Genomic DNA, 13,472 nt, shown 5'->3' on the forward strand with positions numbered 1-13,472 from the left:
AGCTTCTGTTCAAGTAAAAAAAAAAAAAACGAAAAAACAAACATTGAGGATTAGAGTCCATTCAAATATGTTAGCTGGAAGCAGAACATTACTATGGACCCTGCTGCTTCAGTTTATAGGAGGTATATACAATTAATTTTTTATGTTTTTTTCCAGTTAATTTATGTTATAAAAAAAAATGTAAAACTGATGTTTTTCAGGTGTTTTCTCCAAGAGGTGCAACATGGAGTGCCGCCAGCAACTTGCATGTGCCGTGAGAGGCTCGTCTGTTCTCTTTTTTTGTCTTTTTAACGATACGAAAAGACATGAAGAAAAGCGATTCATATGGGGTCATTTGAGGTTATCTAAAGTTCATTTAATTTTAAATCAGTCAAGAAATGTCTCTGGAAAGTTTGAATACACTGGAGACAGGGAGCACAACTGCTCTATGAAATTACACCAAGTGGAGCATTCGGATGCCGGAAAATATTTTTTCAGATACAACAACAACAAAGGATGCCCCAATAAATGTATATTTTTAAAGGTCACCGGTGAGTTATTTTTTCTTTGTTTTAAAATTATGCTACTTTTACCAAATAAGTGGATATATAAAAGTAAAATGTAATTCAAACTCTTATAGATCTGAACATTTTAGCTGAAACTGCTGATGGAGAAGCATTTAAAGAAGGGAATTCAGTGAATCTTACCTGCATCAACAATTGTGATGACATCAATACCTCATCTGCGTACTCCTGGTTTAAAGATGGGGAAAGCATAAATGAAGGACATGTACTTCATTTAACAAATGTGTCGACTAAACATTCAGGAAACTACACCTGCTCCCTTAAGTTGCAAAAGGACACAACTTCAGAAGTCTTTCGTCTTGATGTTGAATGTGAGTTCACAACCAAAATACTTCTGATACCTGCAGAATTTCCCATTTTCTGCCTCTGAATAATGCTAACAAGATTAGGGGACTTTTTAAAAGAGAGCCTTGAATAAGTATAAACCATATGTCTTTAGTGTACTTTTGTGATGTTTTTTTTCACTGGCTGATGAAAACCAACCTTACAAACGTGAACAAGCCAATGATTTGATGATTTTACTTTTAAGAAAATAAATTTTTTTTAAAAGAAAGTATTGAGTGTCCCCAGCCGTGACAACTTTTTACTGCCTAAGTAGAATATGAGGGCTAGGCCGCATGTGCTCAGTGTGGCAGCAATATATGGGTCTGTTGTTCGGCTGAATGATGAATACACCTCCCTGTTACTGTTTTTTTATTTATTAGATGGACCCAAAAACACATCTGTGCTCATCCGGTCATCATCTGAAGCAGACACTAATGGCAGCATCATCCTGATCTGCAGCAGTGATGCACAGCCCCCTGTGCGGAATTACAGTTGGTTTGAAATAGTTGATGGTCAGTTGCTGAATGTTGGACATCAGGCTGAGATGTTTCCAGAACACAGTGGCCAGTATTTATGCAGCGTCTCCCACAAACATGGAAGTCAGAACTCCACTGTTTTCACCCTGAAGATGAAGAGTGAGTATTTCACTTTGGTATCTATTTTATATAAAGATGTCGCTGGATAATGTATTTTAAAGTTCAACATGTTTTGCTGTCTTACATCCTGTTTGAAGCAGACCTGACAAATTATTATTGTTCCACAGCCTGGACTTTTCTGAGAGACGTACTTGTCACCATTACAGTTGCCATTGTTTTAGTCATGACTGCTATTATTGCTGTTTGTAGGTAAGGTTTTTATCCATGTATGCTTTCACTTTTATTGATCTATAATGACTTCTTATTTTCATGTTACCCATCCACATAAAGCAATTTACAATTTGTTTCTAAATTCAAATTAAATAAATATTCGAAATACAATAGGCCTTTGCAGCTCTTTCCCTGCTCAAGCCTAAATATATTTCAAACTTGGGAATCAATACATTTACCCTAGCTATAGGATCAAATGTTTCTATAAAAGATTATAAAACATAAAAGCTGTAGAGTGAGAGGGCTTTTGATATTATATTACCATTTATATTTAGTTATCTTGGTAAAAATGTACATTAATTTGTTATATTCTCTTTTTGTAATAAAAAAAAATACTATATACGGGTGCTGGTCATAAAATTAAACAATTTTTTTTTGCAATTTAATTTATTGGGGGGAACTTGTATATCTATTCATTACACACAGACTGATGTATTTCATCAAAATGATAAAAAATGTTTATTTAATTAAATTATGTTGATTATTACTGACAACTAATGAGAATCGCAAACTAGAATATTACCTAAGTTTAGGGCAAAACAAGTGTTTCCAGATATTGGCCAAATGAAATGTATGAACATAAAAAGTATGTTACAGCGCTCAATACTATGTTGGGTCCCCTTTTTGCCTGGATTAGTGCATCAATGTGGCGACGAGTCGATTAAATGTGCCGCTGCTTAGGTGTTATGAGGATCCAGGTTGCTCTGATAGTGGTCACCATCTCTATTATTGGGTCTGGTGTAGAGCATTTTCCTCTTCACAGTACGTCTTTCCACGGGGTTAAGGTCAGGTGAGTTTCCTGGCTGACAACGAACATACCATGGTCATTAAACCAGGTACTGGTAGCTTTAGCAGTATGTGCAAGTGCCAAGTCATGTTGGAAAATAAAACCTGCATCTCCATAAAGTTGGTTAGCAGCAATAAGCATGTAGTGTAAAACTTCCTTCCAGGCTGCAGGCTGCAGCTCGGACCACAGAAAACTCTGGGACATTGATTTTCACAGGATATGCAAAATGTATTTACATTGGAGAACATATCTTTAGACAACTCAGCAGCAGTCTAGTCCTTTTTGTCTTTAAACCTGGTTATAGATTTCTGATGCTGTGATGTGCATGGTGGTGCTGAAATCATTGACTTCAGCTGCATTTCACTCTTTTGAAATCTCCCCCTTATTTTTTAACAGGTTTTGTTTCACAATCCTCACCAGGGTGCAGTTATCACAACCACTTTTGCACTTTTTTCTAGCACTATTTTTCTTCCCTTCACCTTTCTATGATTATGCTTGGAGACAGAACTCTGTGAAAAGCCAGCCTCTTTAGCAATGGCCTCTTGTTTCTTTCCCTCCTTGTGCGAGGTGTCAGTGATCCTCGTTTGTGCAACTGTTAAGTCAGCAGTCTTCCTCATGATTGTGTAGCAACTGAACTAGACTTAGAAACAATTGGACAGCTTCTATGGCTGTTTTAAGAAAATAAGCTAATTAGAGTGTGGCACCAGGTGTCTTCAAGATTTAACCTTTTAACCTTTTAACAATATTCTTATTTTCTGAAGAGACTGAAGTTGGGGTTTTATTAATTGTCAGGTATATTGGTCAACATACTAATAAATATACATTTAAAATACACCAGTCTGTGTGCAATGAATGAATATAATATACAAGTTTCCGGTTTTTAATTAAATGACAAAAAATTATTTGTTCATGATGTTCTGATTTAATGACCAGCACCTGTGTTTTTTCTGTTTCTCTTTTTCAGGATTACCAAAAACAAAAGGAAAAAACCAGAAGCAGCACATCAGGAGGAAAGACAGGTGTTTCTTTTTGATTCTTTGGGTTATATTGCAGTCAGCAGTTTTTAGATACAGTATGTAAAGATGATCTAGAGCAAAATTAAATAACCCAAACCTGTGTCTAAGTCATCCCAAATAAAAGGCAGATAAATACTTTCTATTGGGAATTAACTGTTTTATTTGCCAATTTTTTATTGAATTTTGTCTATATATCAAATTTATAATATTTCTTTATGCTTGTATTTAGCGGATAGATGCTACAATCCAGCATGGAGGAAGTCACTGTTTTCAATCTGAAGATCTTATATTTGAAGAAACAACAACAGAAGTCATTTATGCAGCTATTGACTTCCAAACGAATCGAGTGCCAAACAAGTGAGAAATTAATTCATTTTAATGAATAGTGCAAGCTTTGTGTTGCACAAGTGATACCGACACTAACACACAGTTCAACTTGTAGGGAGCAGATGGACTACCAAAGTGAATCTGTTATTTACAGCACAGTTTGCAGGTAAAGTTCTTTAGAATTGTATTTTGTATATCTTTTTTTTGTTGAACATAATCATAACAATATTTTGCTTCTTTTTCAGGTCCCAGCTTTTAAACCACTCAAATAGGGCATCCTCTTGATATGACTGTGAACAGCGCACTTATAAATGAAAAAAAAAAAAACAATAAAGAAACCCACATAACCTCTTAGCTAAAGTGTTTTTCAGGTTGGTGGATTTCCCCTTAGACAATAAAAACAAGTACAGCTACTTATATTCAACCTGTCTGCAAGAAATTACCTGTCATATAGTGAGTGAAAGATTAAACCCCAATCAGGTTTATTGAGAGGATGTTGAAACTCAACAGCCACTATCGTTCAGATAGGATGTCCTACTTGTGGAAGTTGAACTGCTGGAACACATACCCTTTTTTTTTTTTACTTAAATGCATAAAATGGAAATGGAAAAATAATACAAAAAGTGTTAAGAAAAACTAAAAAAACGAAAGAAAAGAAAATGTAACTGGAATTTAATATTTGTAATTTATATTCACATATGTGTTGGTATGTGTCTCTGGAATCAGATTTTCAGATCTGCTCTAATTAATCACAAAGATGTTTTACAAAGATGCAGGACTTTGTGCATATATAAATTTTCTCCACAACAAATAGTATACTTTATTATAAGATATTTTTAATATATACTGAAAGCAAAATTTAAAAATGTATGTTGATGCATTTTTATTCGGTGCAATCTATTATGTTTTCACTAATTCTTAAAAAAGTTAGTATATATAGTGTTTAATGGGTTGATGAATTTATAATGAATAGTAAATAAAGAATTACTCATCCACCACTTTACCGTCTTCATGGTCATAAGGGGCTTGCAAATGTTAATTAAATGTCATTTGGAGATTAGGGGTTGCTGCTTATCACCATTTTGACTTTGGTGTTGTTTGCTGTAGCAACAGCCTTTCATTAAATGAGAGAGAAAAAAAAACAATCTGTCTTAGAATATTCCCTTTATCCAGTGCAGATGGTTAAAGAAGCAAACAACGCAGCCAGACTGCCATAAACTTTGGCTGATTTCTCCCACAGAAGTTCAGTGACAGGCTTCTGCATCCAAACTGTGTTTGTTTTTCACTTTAAAGCACCACAGCTCTCAACAGAGCTGAACACACAAAACCTCGCATTCAGTTGATGTTCTTGTATGTGTTTTTTTGTTCATTTTGTATTTCATTTACTATAAAAGCAAATCATACAATTATTTTCGTCTGAATGTGTTCATTTGTATTTTTACATTTATTTGACTTCTTGCTGCTGTTACCCTGGAAATCTAACGGAAATAACAAATGAAAAGAAAACAATAACTGTTGATCACTCAGACAGGATGGAAATTAAACATAAACATAAAAAGCTGGGTTCTGGAAATACTACCACTACAACTATTACTAATAATAACATTACTAACAATTGATTATTGTCAAACAGATAAAAAAAACAATAAAGAAACTTTAAACACTGTAAATATTGTCTCTCAAAAGGAAGGAGTTTAAATCTTTTGTAGTCTTTTTGCTTGGTGGGTCACAGGAATGTTACTCCATTGCAGAGGTGTCAAAAGTATCAATGTTTATCTCTCAAGTAGAAGAATAAATCCTACTGTTTAAACAGTGTAAAAGTACAATTTTTAAAACTACTTAAAGTATAAAAGTAATACAGGAAAAATTTTAAGGACAGAAGCTTTACTGCACTACCTTATTAAAGGAAAATGTTTTTACTATTCTAGATTATCACTTCTTTATACTTCCTTTTCTTGGTTTTATAAGTACTGGTAAGAGTGTCAAATTTAACTTTGTAACATCTTCAAAAAATATTTATTTTGGTGTGTGGCAGACAACAAGTTGTGGCAGCACCGAGTCCAACTACAAACAAATTCATTGTCTGAATGAAACAAATTATTTTGATGGTTTATATATATATATATTTTTTTTACACCGAAATGAGCCATAATGAAAATGAGCTTAAATGAAACAAAACTAACAGCTCTGTTTTTAAAATGTAAGGAGTAGAAAGTAGGGATAATTGCAAAAAAAATGTAAGAAATAGAAGTAAAAAGTTGTCTAAAAATTGTTACTCCAGTAAAATATAGACAGCCAAAATTTCTACTTTAGTAGATAATGAAGTATTTGTACTTTGTTGCTTGATACTTCTGCTACATTGGTATGATGCAGCAAAACAGGAAGCTGTGTCTCTTATTGCGTGGGTCTTAGTAGGAGGATGTTTGTAGTATGGCAGGATCTGGTTATAGTGTAACGGATGAAGAGAGCTAAAAGGCAAAGGCATACATTGCCATGAATGTACTAAAAATGGGAAGAAAGATCTGGGTTGCTTTCCAACTGGGCACTGAGAGCCAGTAGAGTGAGCAGGATGGAGGGGAAGAGCTCACATTTCCTTGCCCTCTTCAGAATCCTTAACGTGCTGTTTTGGGTGTGCAGCTGTTTTTCTAAAGTGACCACTGAAACAACCTCAGGAGCTATGAGCATCATTACTGAATGAGAGGGATGGAGAAGAATACTAGACCAAAGATAAGTGGCTAAGAGAATAAGAAAGTCTAAAAATGTGATAGGTATATTTTTAGGCAAAACAACTCAAGAAAAGGATGGTTTACATACATGTTTGTATTTTAATTTCTAATTTTTTTTTAATCTAATGAACATAATCTCTAGGAGTAATGGAGACCATTCAGTACAGGGTACCTGCTATAAATAACACATAAACAAAACTACAATAGCCAACAAACGTGCTATACAAACTCATCTGTTGTGACATTAAACATTAAAGATGACGACTGAATTCTTGAATCTCTTTCTATAGTTTTTGTTCATTTAAAGAAGTCAGAAGTAAGCCTTACATAAAATAAAAAACTATGATTTAGATTTTAGGCAACATTTAAAATGCTTGCATTAGAAAATGATTCACAGTGAGAGCAAAGGAATGCCTAATACACAACAAAGTCAGGCCTGCCCTTGGTACTCTTTGGATCCCACCTTAGAGAGTTTGTATTTTTTTAGAACTCTGTGGCATGGTAAAAAGAACCAACAGGAAAGAAACTTACAGTTGTCATGATTTTCTTAAGAGATCTGACCCACATGCAGTAAACCACTCAGAGAACCAGGGTTAAGGTTTGAACAGGTTTATTGATAAAACCAGCGGGGGTTGGATCCAGGAAACACAGTGTACTGGTGAACCGGAACTGCAAGAGGGAAGGGAACTATCAGTGCTTAGTTCAGGATCCGTGGGAACCTTGAACAATGACTTGGAGAGACAGAGAAAATGGGACTCACATTAGTGGAGAAAACTTTCTTCCCAGAATCCAATCGGTGTGGGTTTATCCAGAGGTTGAGACTCATTGGAGGGAGGACAGGTATAGCCTTGGTTTGACCCTGAGCAGGTATTGAGCAGACTGTCACTTGGTAATCCAGGAGGACTTGAAAGGAACTTGTGGAGGTTAATCCCCTGCTAAGTGTGAGACTCAAACAATCCTTCCAGGGGGAGAAGGCCAAACATCCAGCTTGCAGGAAGGCTTCTTGCCGAAAAGGCAAACACAAAAAACAAGGTTAGGCTCAACAGAAAACAAAGACTAAGTTAGACTCAGCGAAACTCAGCTTGGCTAGAGTACCCAAAACTGGCAAACACTCTGGCGCCGAGGTAGTGACAGCCCATTGCTCAAATAGTCCTCAGTGATAAGCCAACCAGCCGTAGGTGTGCAGGAGGACCAACGAGGACAGGGCGCCCCTGTCCTCGTTGAACACTGACAAAAGAACACTGCTCCTGGTCACTGAGTCTTTTTATGATGTTAATGTACAGGTTGTTGTCAATAATGTTTAGATGTCTAACCACCATAACCCAGAAAAGAACACATCAGAGACTCGTGTGGTTGATGGTTTATGCATGATCCAAATGACTAGATTATTTTGCAAGCCTTAGAGATAATTTTTTCTGGTTGTGAAAGCTTGAGGTGCCACCTTTACTTCTTATGATATTAAGCTTTAAGGGGCATCTTTAAGTCATGACATTCAGAAAACAAAAGAGCTATGTGAAGTCGAGTGTGTAGTAGCAAGGGAACGGGAGCCGTGGTGTTCAGCCACAAGAAATTAAATTGCTTTCTCTGTGTCTGAAGTCAGTGTTTGTCAGGCTCAGAACAAGAGAACCGAGTTTTCAAGGTGGAGAGGCAGTTAGGTTTGACAAAATGTTTATTTAAGATGGAACTGTAGAGAACAGCATCTAAGGTAGGAACCTCTGCAGGGGGAGAACACAGGTTGGTGACCACATCTATCTGGTGGAGCATGATTAAGAATGTGAGTCCCTAACCTGGTCTTATAGATCAGTCCAAGCTCCGAGTATAAGGTTGGTTCAAGCCAGTCACCGGCCAACAAGACGTGATGGGAACTGCCCAGAGAGTCCCAAATGCTAAAGACCCGGAGGTTGGTGGACAGGCAGGAGATCAGAACAGAGTAGACGAAGGAAGGCAGGATAATCCAGAGGGCGAGGACGTGCTTTGGAGTCATAGCCAGGAGATCAGAGATACGAGGAAATATCGAGGGGAAATCAAGGACAGTGTCAGGAATCAGATTCAGGTTCAGTACACAGGCAGAATCCAGCAGTCCGAGGACAAGTCAGGCAAACAGATCAGAATGGGAACATGCAGGCTCAGAGGCCCAGAGGCGGGACAGGTCAGGATCAGGCAATTAGAAGCACTCATGTACCCTGGAGAACTCTCACCAAAAGCTGTAAAAATCTGGCACTGATGACTGGTTGAACGCTGGTTAAATAGAGGCTGAAGCAGGTGGATCAAATGAATGGTAATGAGAATCTGGGTGGATCTGGGCATGTGAATGAAATGAGTAATCAAGGTCATCATCAGCGCCAAGATCATGACAGTGTTGGTCTCAAGCAAAAGGGTGGAAATTTCTTGGTCTGTTGTTCCAAACTGATGATGTAGAATAATTCTGGCTTTGTTTGCTGTTATGTGGTTATTGCTCCAGTCTAAAACGGTAATGAAAGAGAAGACCCTGAAGGTGGAATTTTGGATCTAGTGTATGGTGTACATACTAGGATACCCTCACGGCTTGGGAAATAAGTAATCACGTCTTAGGACAACTATCAGGTCTTAAAATTCATTAAATACATTTTTAGTTCTTGGGAAAAATAACGGTTAGATATAAAATCTTAGGAATAACCTTAAGGGTCTTAAAACTTAGGAAACAACAGAACATTCTAGAAGATTCAATCAACACAACCAAGAAGAACAAAGCTACATTTCCACCTAAAACATGGAAAATCCCTCCGTTTCCAATAATTAATTGTAGGTCTAAGTGGATTAGTGAAGCTTGGACAGCAAGGACAGAGGAAAATGTATCCATTTTGCCCAAAATAATCAAAAACAATTTTTAAAATGCCCTCATAGAATAGAATGAAATGTAGCTTTGTTAAACTATCTGCTTGGATGGTCAAGATTTCACTAAATAAAAAAAAGTGATCTGTTGTTTATTGAGACCAAAGACCTCATATGTTTGTTAGGTTTATTTCTAAGACCTGACAACTTTTTTCCTCTTCAGCAACTGATGAAAGAAATGTTGTCATTATAGCTCTAGCTGTTGAGACATTTCTCGCTTTTTGTGGTTGACCTAAGAGGGTACAAAACCTTGCTGTCTTTGGCAAAAGTAACTTCTAGAAATTATTGATTTCGTATGCATCATAAAAAAGCAAACAAAAGGTTTTGTAAATAAGCAAAAAATATCCTCTTGCACAATGGATCCATTGCCCAATAAGTTATAATGGTCAAAACTGACAAGTTAAAGGTTGTAACCGATTCAGTCTCAGTTAAGCAAACAGTAGATGAATGGATGGGTGTTTAACACAATTAAAATGGTAATATTTTTATTTTTGCAGCTTTCTTTGGTTTTCGCATTAGATTTGTACTCTGTTATATTGTTATTTGTAGCTACTCATGTACTCATTGCTAACATTTTAATTATCATTTGTCCTTAAAGAAGACTTTTGTTTTAAATAGCAACTGCATCTGTAATAAACATCTGAAGTCTTTTCAATCAATTCTTTCTTATTTTTGTCCATGAAAAGACCAAAGCTTTTCTGACAATGGTAAAATCAACATGCTTCACTAAAGTGAAGCATATTTGATTGTATTTAAATAAAAAATGTAACACCATGACAATCTACCATTTATATGTAAATTTGATGCTTCAAGTTATATAAAAGGACAATAGATTTGAAGTGGATTCCTCAAATTACCTCCTTTCTAGCATTTCCTCTTCAGTGCCCTTAGCAATTTACGACAGAAATGTCGTCATGTCGTCAACATAGCTCTAGCTGTTGAGACATTTCTCACTGTCTGTGGATGACCTCACAAACCACACAACATACCCTGTTGGTAAAAAATTTTCTATTCAGTAATTTACGCTCATATTTAGTTGTTACTTTTGGATATGTTTAGTATTTAATGTATAGAATATTTATGATTACATTATAACTATGTAACTGCTTTACCGTGTTTATAATTTCCCTTTAGTTTAATCTGCATTCAGTTTAATGCTTAGAATTATGTTGAATGGATTGCAGATAGGAACTGACGCTGAGCGATGGCGTCTTGGAGCTCGCACATCTCTGGAATGAAAAAAAAAAATTGATGTGTGTTTGTTCTTACTGGAAATAAAGCTGGGTTGACCACACTGTTTTTTACCGTCATTCAAATTTTAACAATATTTAGACTTGTTCATTTCGTGTGGATATTTAACCACTACATACCCTGCCAATACTATTGTCAAAAATGTATGTTAAATTAAGCATATATATATATATATATATATATATATATATATATATATATATATATATATATATATATATATATATATATATATATGGATTTGCACAATTAAAAAGTTACCTGCAAAAATAAGGTAGTGGAATTTAGCAAAAACTAAATCCAGATTATTTTACCTAATAGATCTGCTGCTCTAAAATTTATAACAGGTATAACAGTGAAAAATACTGACAAAAATAGCTGTTTCCTATGTTGTGTGTTATAATTTACCATATGTTCAGATCTCATCAAAATCAGCTGGGATAACAACCCCAAATACAGGAGGAAAATGTCATATATGATACTCAGATCATTTAAGCATCTGTTTACGCCAAGAGAAAGCGAGACATGAAAGATGTTTTCTTAGTCACATAAATATTTTCCATAGAACCATTCATGCGATAATAGAGTCGCTCATCTACTGTGTCACCTTCACCCTGAAGCAGACAGAGTCCCATAAGGGTGATAAATGAGAGACGTACAGTGAAGTTTGCAGGTAAATCTCTACAAGCAAACATTTCATTAATAACAGTTTGCTTAAGGCAGCCTTAGAATAAATGTATTTTCTTTTTAAGAGCATTGCTACTAAACCTTTGCAATTTAATAACATCAAGTATTGTCATTTTGAAGTGTAGCAGTTCACAGAAACTTTTAACGTCATCTGAGCTTTGGTAAATATGAAAGAAAAATGAAGATGCATATGAAAAAAGAATGAGAAAAAAGCTACTTATACCTGCATACTAATGACAATAGAGTTGCATAGAAGTTTTTGTAAAAAGAAAAAAAGAAAATCAGTTAAAGGTGAACTGCTTATTCTGAATTATGCAGTACTTTATCTAAATCCTTGTAACCTTGCAGATGGTTTGCAGAAAGGTTTTATGGGGATATGACTACTTTTGCAAGCATCAGATTTTATCCCACGCATAATATTAGAGAAACTAATTTCATTTCGATGGTGAATCTAATACATATGCTTATCAAGATTCTCAGTCATCCAGGTCATAGTCATACCAAAAAAATAAAAAAAAACAATCCACTGGACATGACTGTCTTCAAACTTTTCCAGGTTTGAAGACATTTCGCTTCCCATCTAGAAAACTTTTTAAATTCAAAATGTCAGAATAAGCGTTGAGTTCCTCTATAAAGTTTGAGTTTCTACAAAGCTTTGAACTCAACATTTTTTCTGACATTTTAAATTTAAAAAGCTTCCTGAATGGGAACCGAAATGTCTTCAAACTTGGAAAAAAAATGTCAGTGTTTTGGTAATTTAAAGCATAAATGAATCATTACAGGCAAAACAAACACAGCAGGTTTAATGAAGACATAACATTGCACTTTGAAAATGTAAACATGCATAGACTGATTGTGAAACTTTAACTGGAGATAAAATATTGTTTTTTTTTTTACCCCTTATTATGGTCAGTATTACTGTTTTTTTTTTGTCTGTAAAAGCCTATAACCTTTCATAAATAATCATCATTCTTATCTGTTTGTTTTTTTATAAATGATGAGAACTAGAAAACCATTGTCAGTTACCATTTCTTTACTAACATTATCTTTTTACTAATTTTCTTTGGTCTGTTTAAGCTGTTGGCAACATATTTACAATATCACCATACTTTATTGTTCTTATATTGGTGAGCATTGAAGGAACTATTTGCAACTACTGTATTCTTTGGGATGAAACACCTTCTGGTCTTAAAATCTGACAACCTGATTGAACCTTTCACTTTCAGTGTAACCTAAGTTACCATGGCATTATGACTTCACCACAAACCTTAAAAAAGTGACAGTGGAGTGATCTTGCTGAAACACCAATCTGGGGTGTTTCAGACAGATAATGCATTTGACTCTTTTAGATGGCTGCAGGAGCCATTTTTTAAGTTATTTGGTTGATACTGCACGTTGTTGCGTTAACATTCAAATTCTGTCTCACTCTGCCCTCTGCTGAACATCTAGCAGCACAGCAAGGCCTTTGAATAGGAGCAAAGTGTTCTGACATGGAAATTCTAAACTAAAGGTGAATGGCTGTCATGTGAGAGCCAGAATGACTGACTCATAACAGGATAAAAGGTCCTCCTGCAGGCATTTCATATGCTTTATATAAACACTTCAAGCCTGAGCATGACGTTACACAGGAAAATTGTGAGGAAATACCATTTTCCTGAAAATGTTTTTTAAAGCAAATTTGTTTTGAAATAAATTCATTGTCGTAAGCAGTTTAACTACCAAGTTTTTGCAGCAGGTGACTGCAGATCACCCTGTGCTATTCTTAGCATTTGCACACCCAAGATGCAGAGTCAAGATTTTAAAGATCAAACCAGTTTTTTGTAATCTGTGCATCACACTATTTTTAACTAACCTGTTGCTCCACTATTGGTACTAGAAGACAAAACACGACTCCATTATTTATTTTTGTTTCTTGGCGTTGGCGTGGCGTTGGATGTAGGAGTTTGCCCTGAAATCGAAGGGTTGACGGTTCAAGCCCCGACTCTGACTTTCATTGTCGTTGTGTCCTTGGGCAAGACACTTCACCTGCATTGTCTACTGATGGTGGTCAGAGG

General features: G+C 35.6%; 1 protein-coding gene across 1 annotated transcript in view; it reads left to right on the forward strand.

Annotated features, from left to right (window-relative positions):
- LOC107083138 (B-cell receptor CD22-like) overlaps positions 1–13,472 on the forward strand; it is a 16,860-nt gene continuing 3,388 nt past the window's right edge. Inside the window, exons 1-6 of the mRNA XM_015372137.1 lie at positions 1–122; positions 201–530; positions 620–874; positions 1,268–1,529; positions 1,652–1,732; positions 3,505–3,559. Of these exons, the coding sequence (XP_015227623.1) occupies positions 68–122; positions 201–530; positions 620–874; positions 1,268–1,529; positions 1,652–1,732; positions 3,505–3,559 (1,038 nt within the window). The 5' untranslated portion in view covers positions 1–67. The remainder of the gene's footprint in view (positions 123–200; positions 531–619; positions 875–1,267; positions 1,530–1,651; positions 1,733–3,504; positions 3,560–13,472) is intronic.

The sequence above is a fragment of the Cyprinodon variegatus genome, unplaced genomic scaffold (assembly GCF_000732505.1).
Source record: "Cyprinodon variegatus isolate N-32 unplaced genomic scaffold, C_variegatus-1.0 Scaffold69, whole genome shotgun sequence".
In the NCBI taxonomy this organism is placed as follows: domain Eukaryota; kingdom Metazoa; phylum Chordata; class Actinopteri; order Cyprinodontiformes; family Cyprinodontidae; genus Cyprinodon; species Cyprinodon variegatus.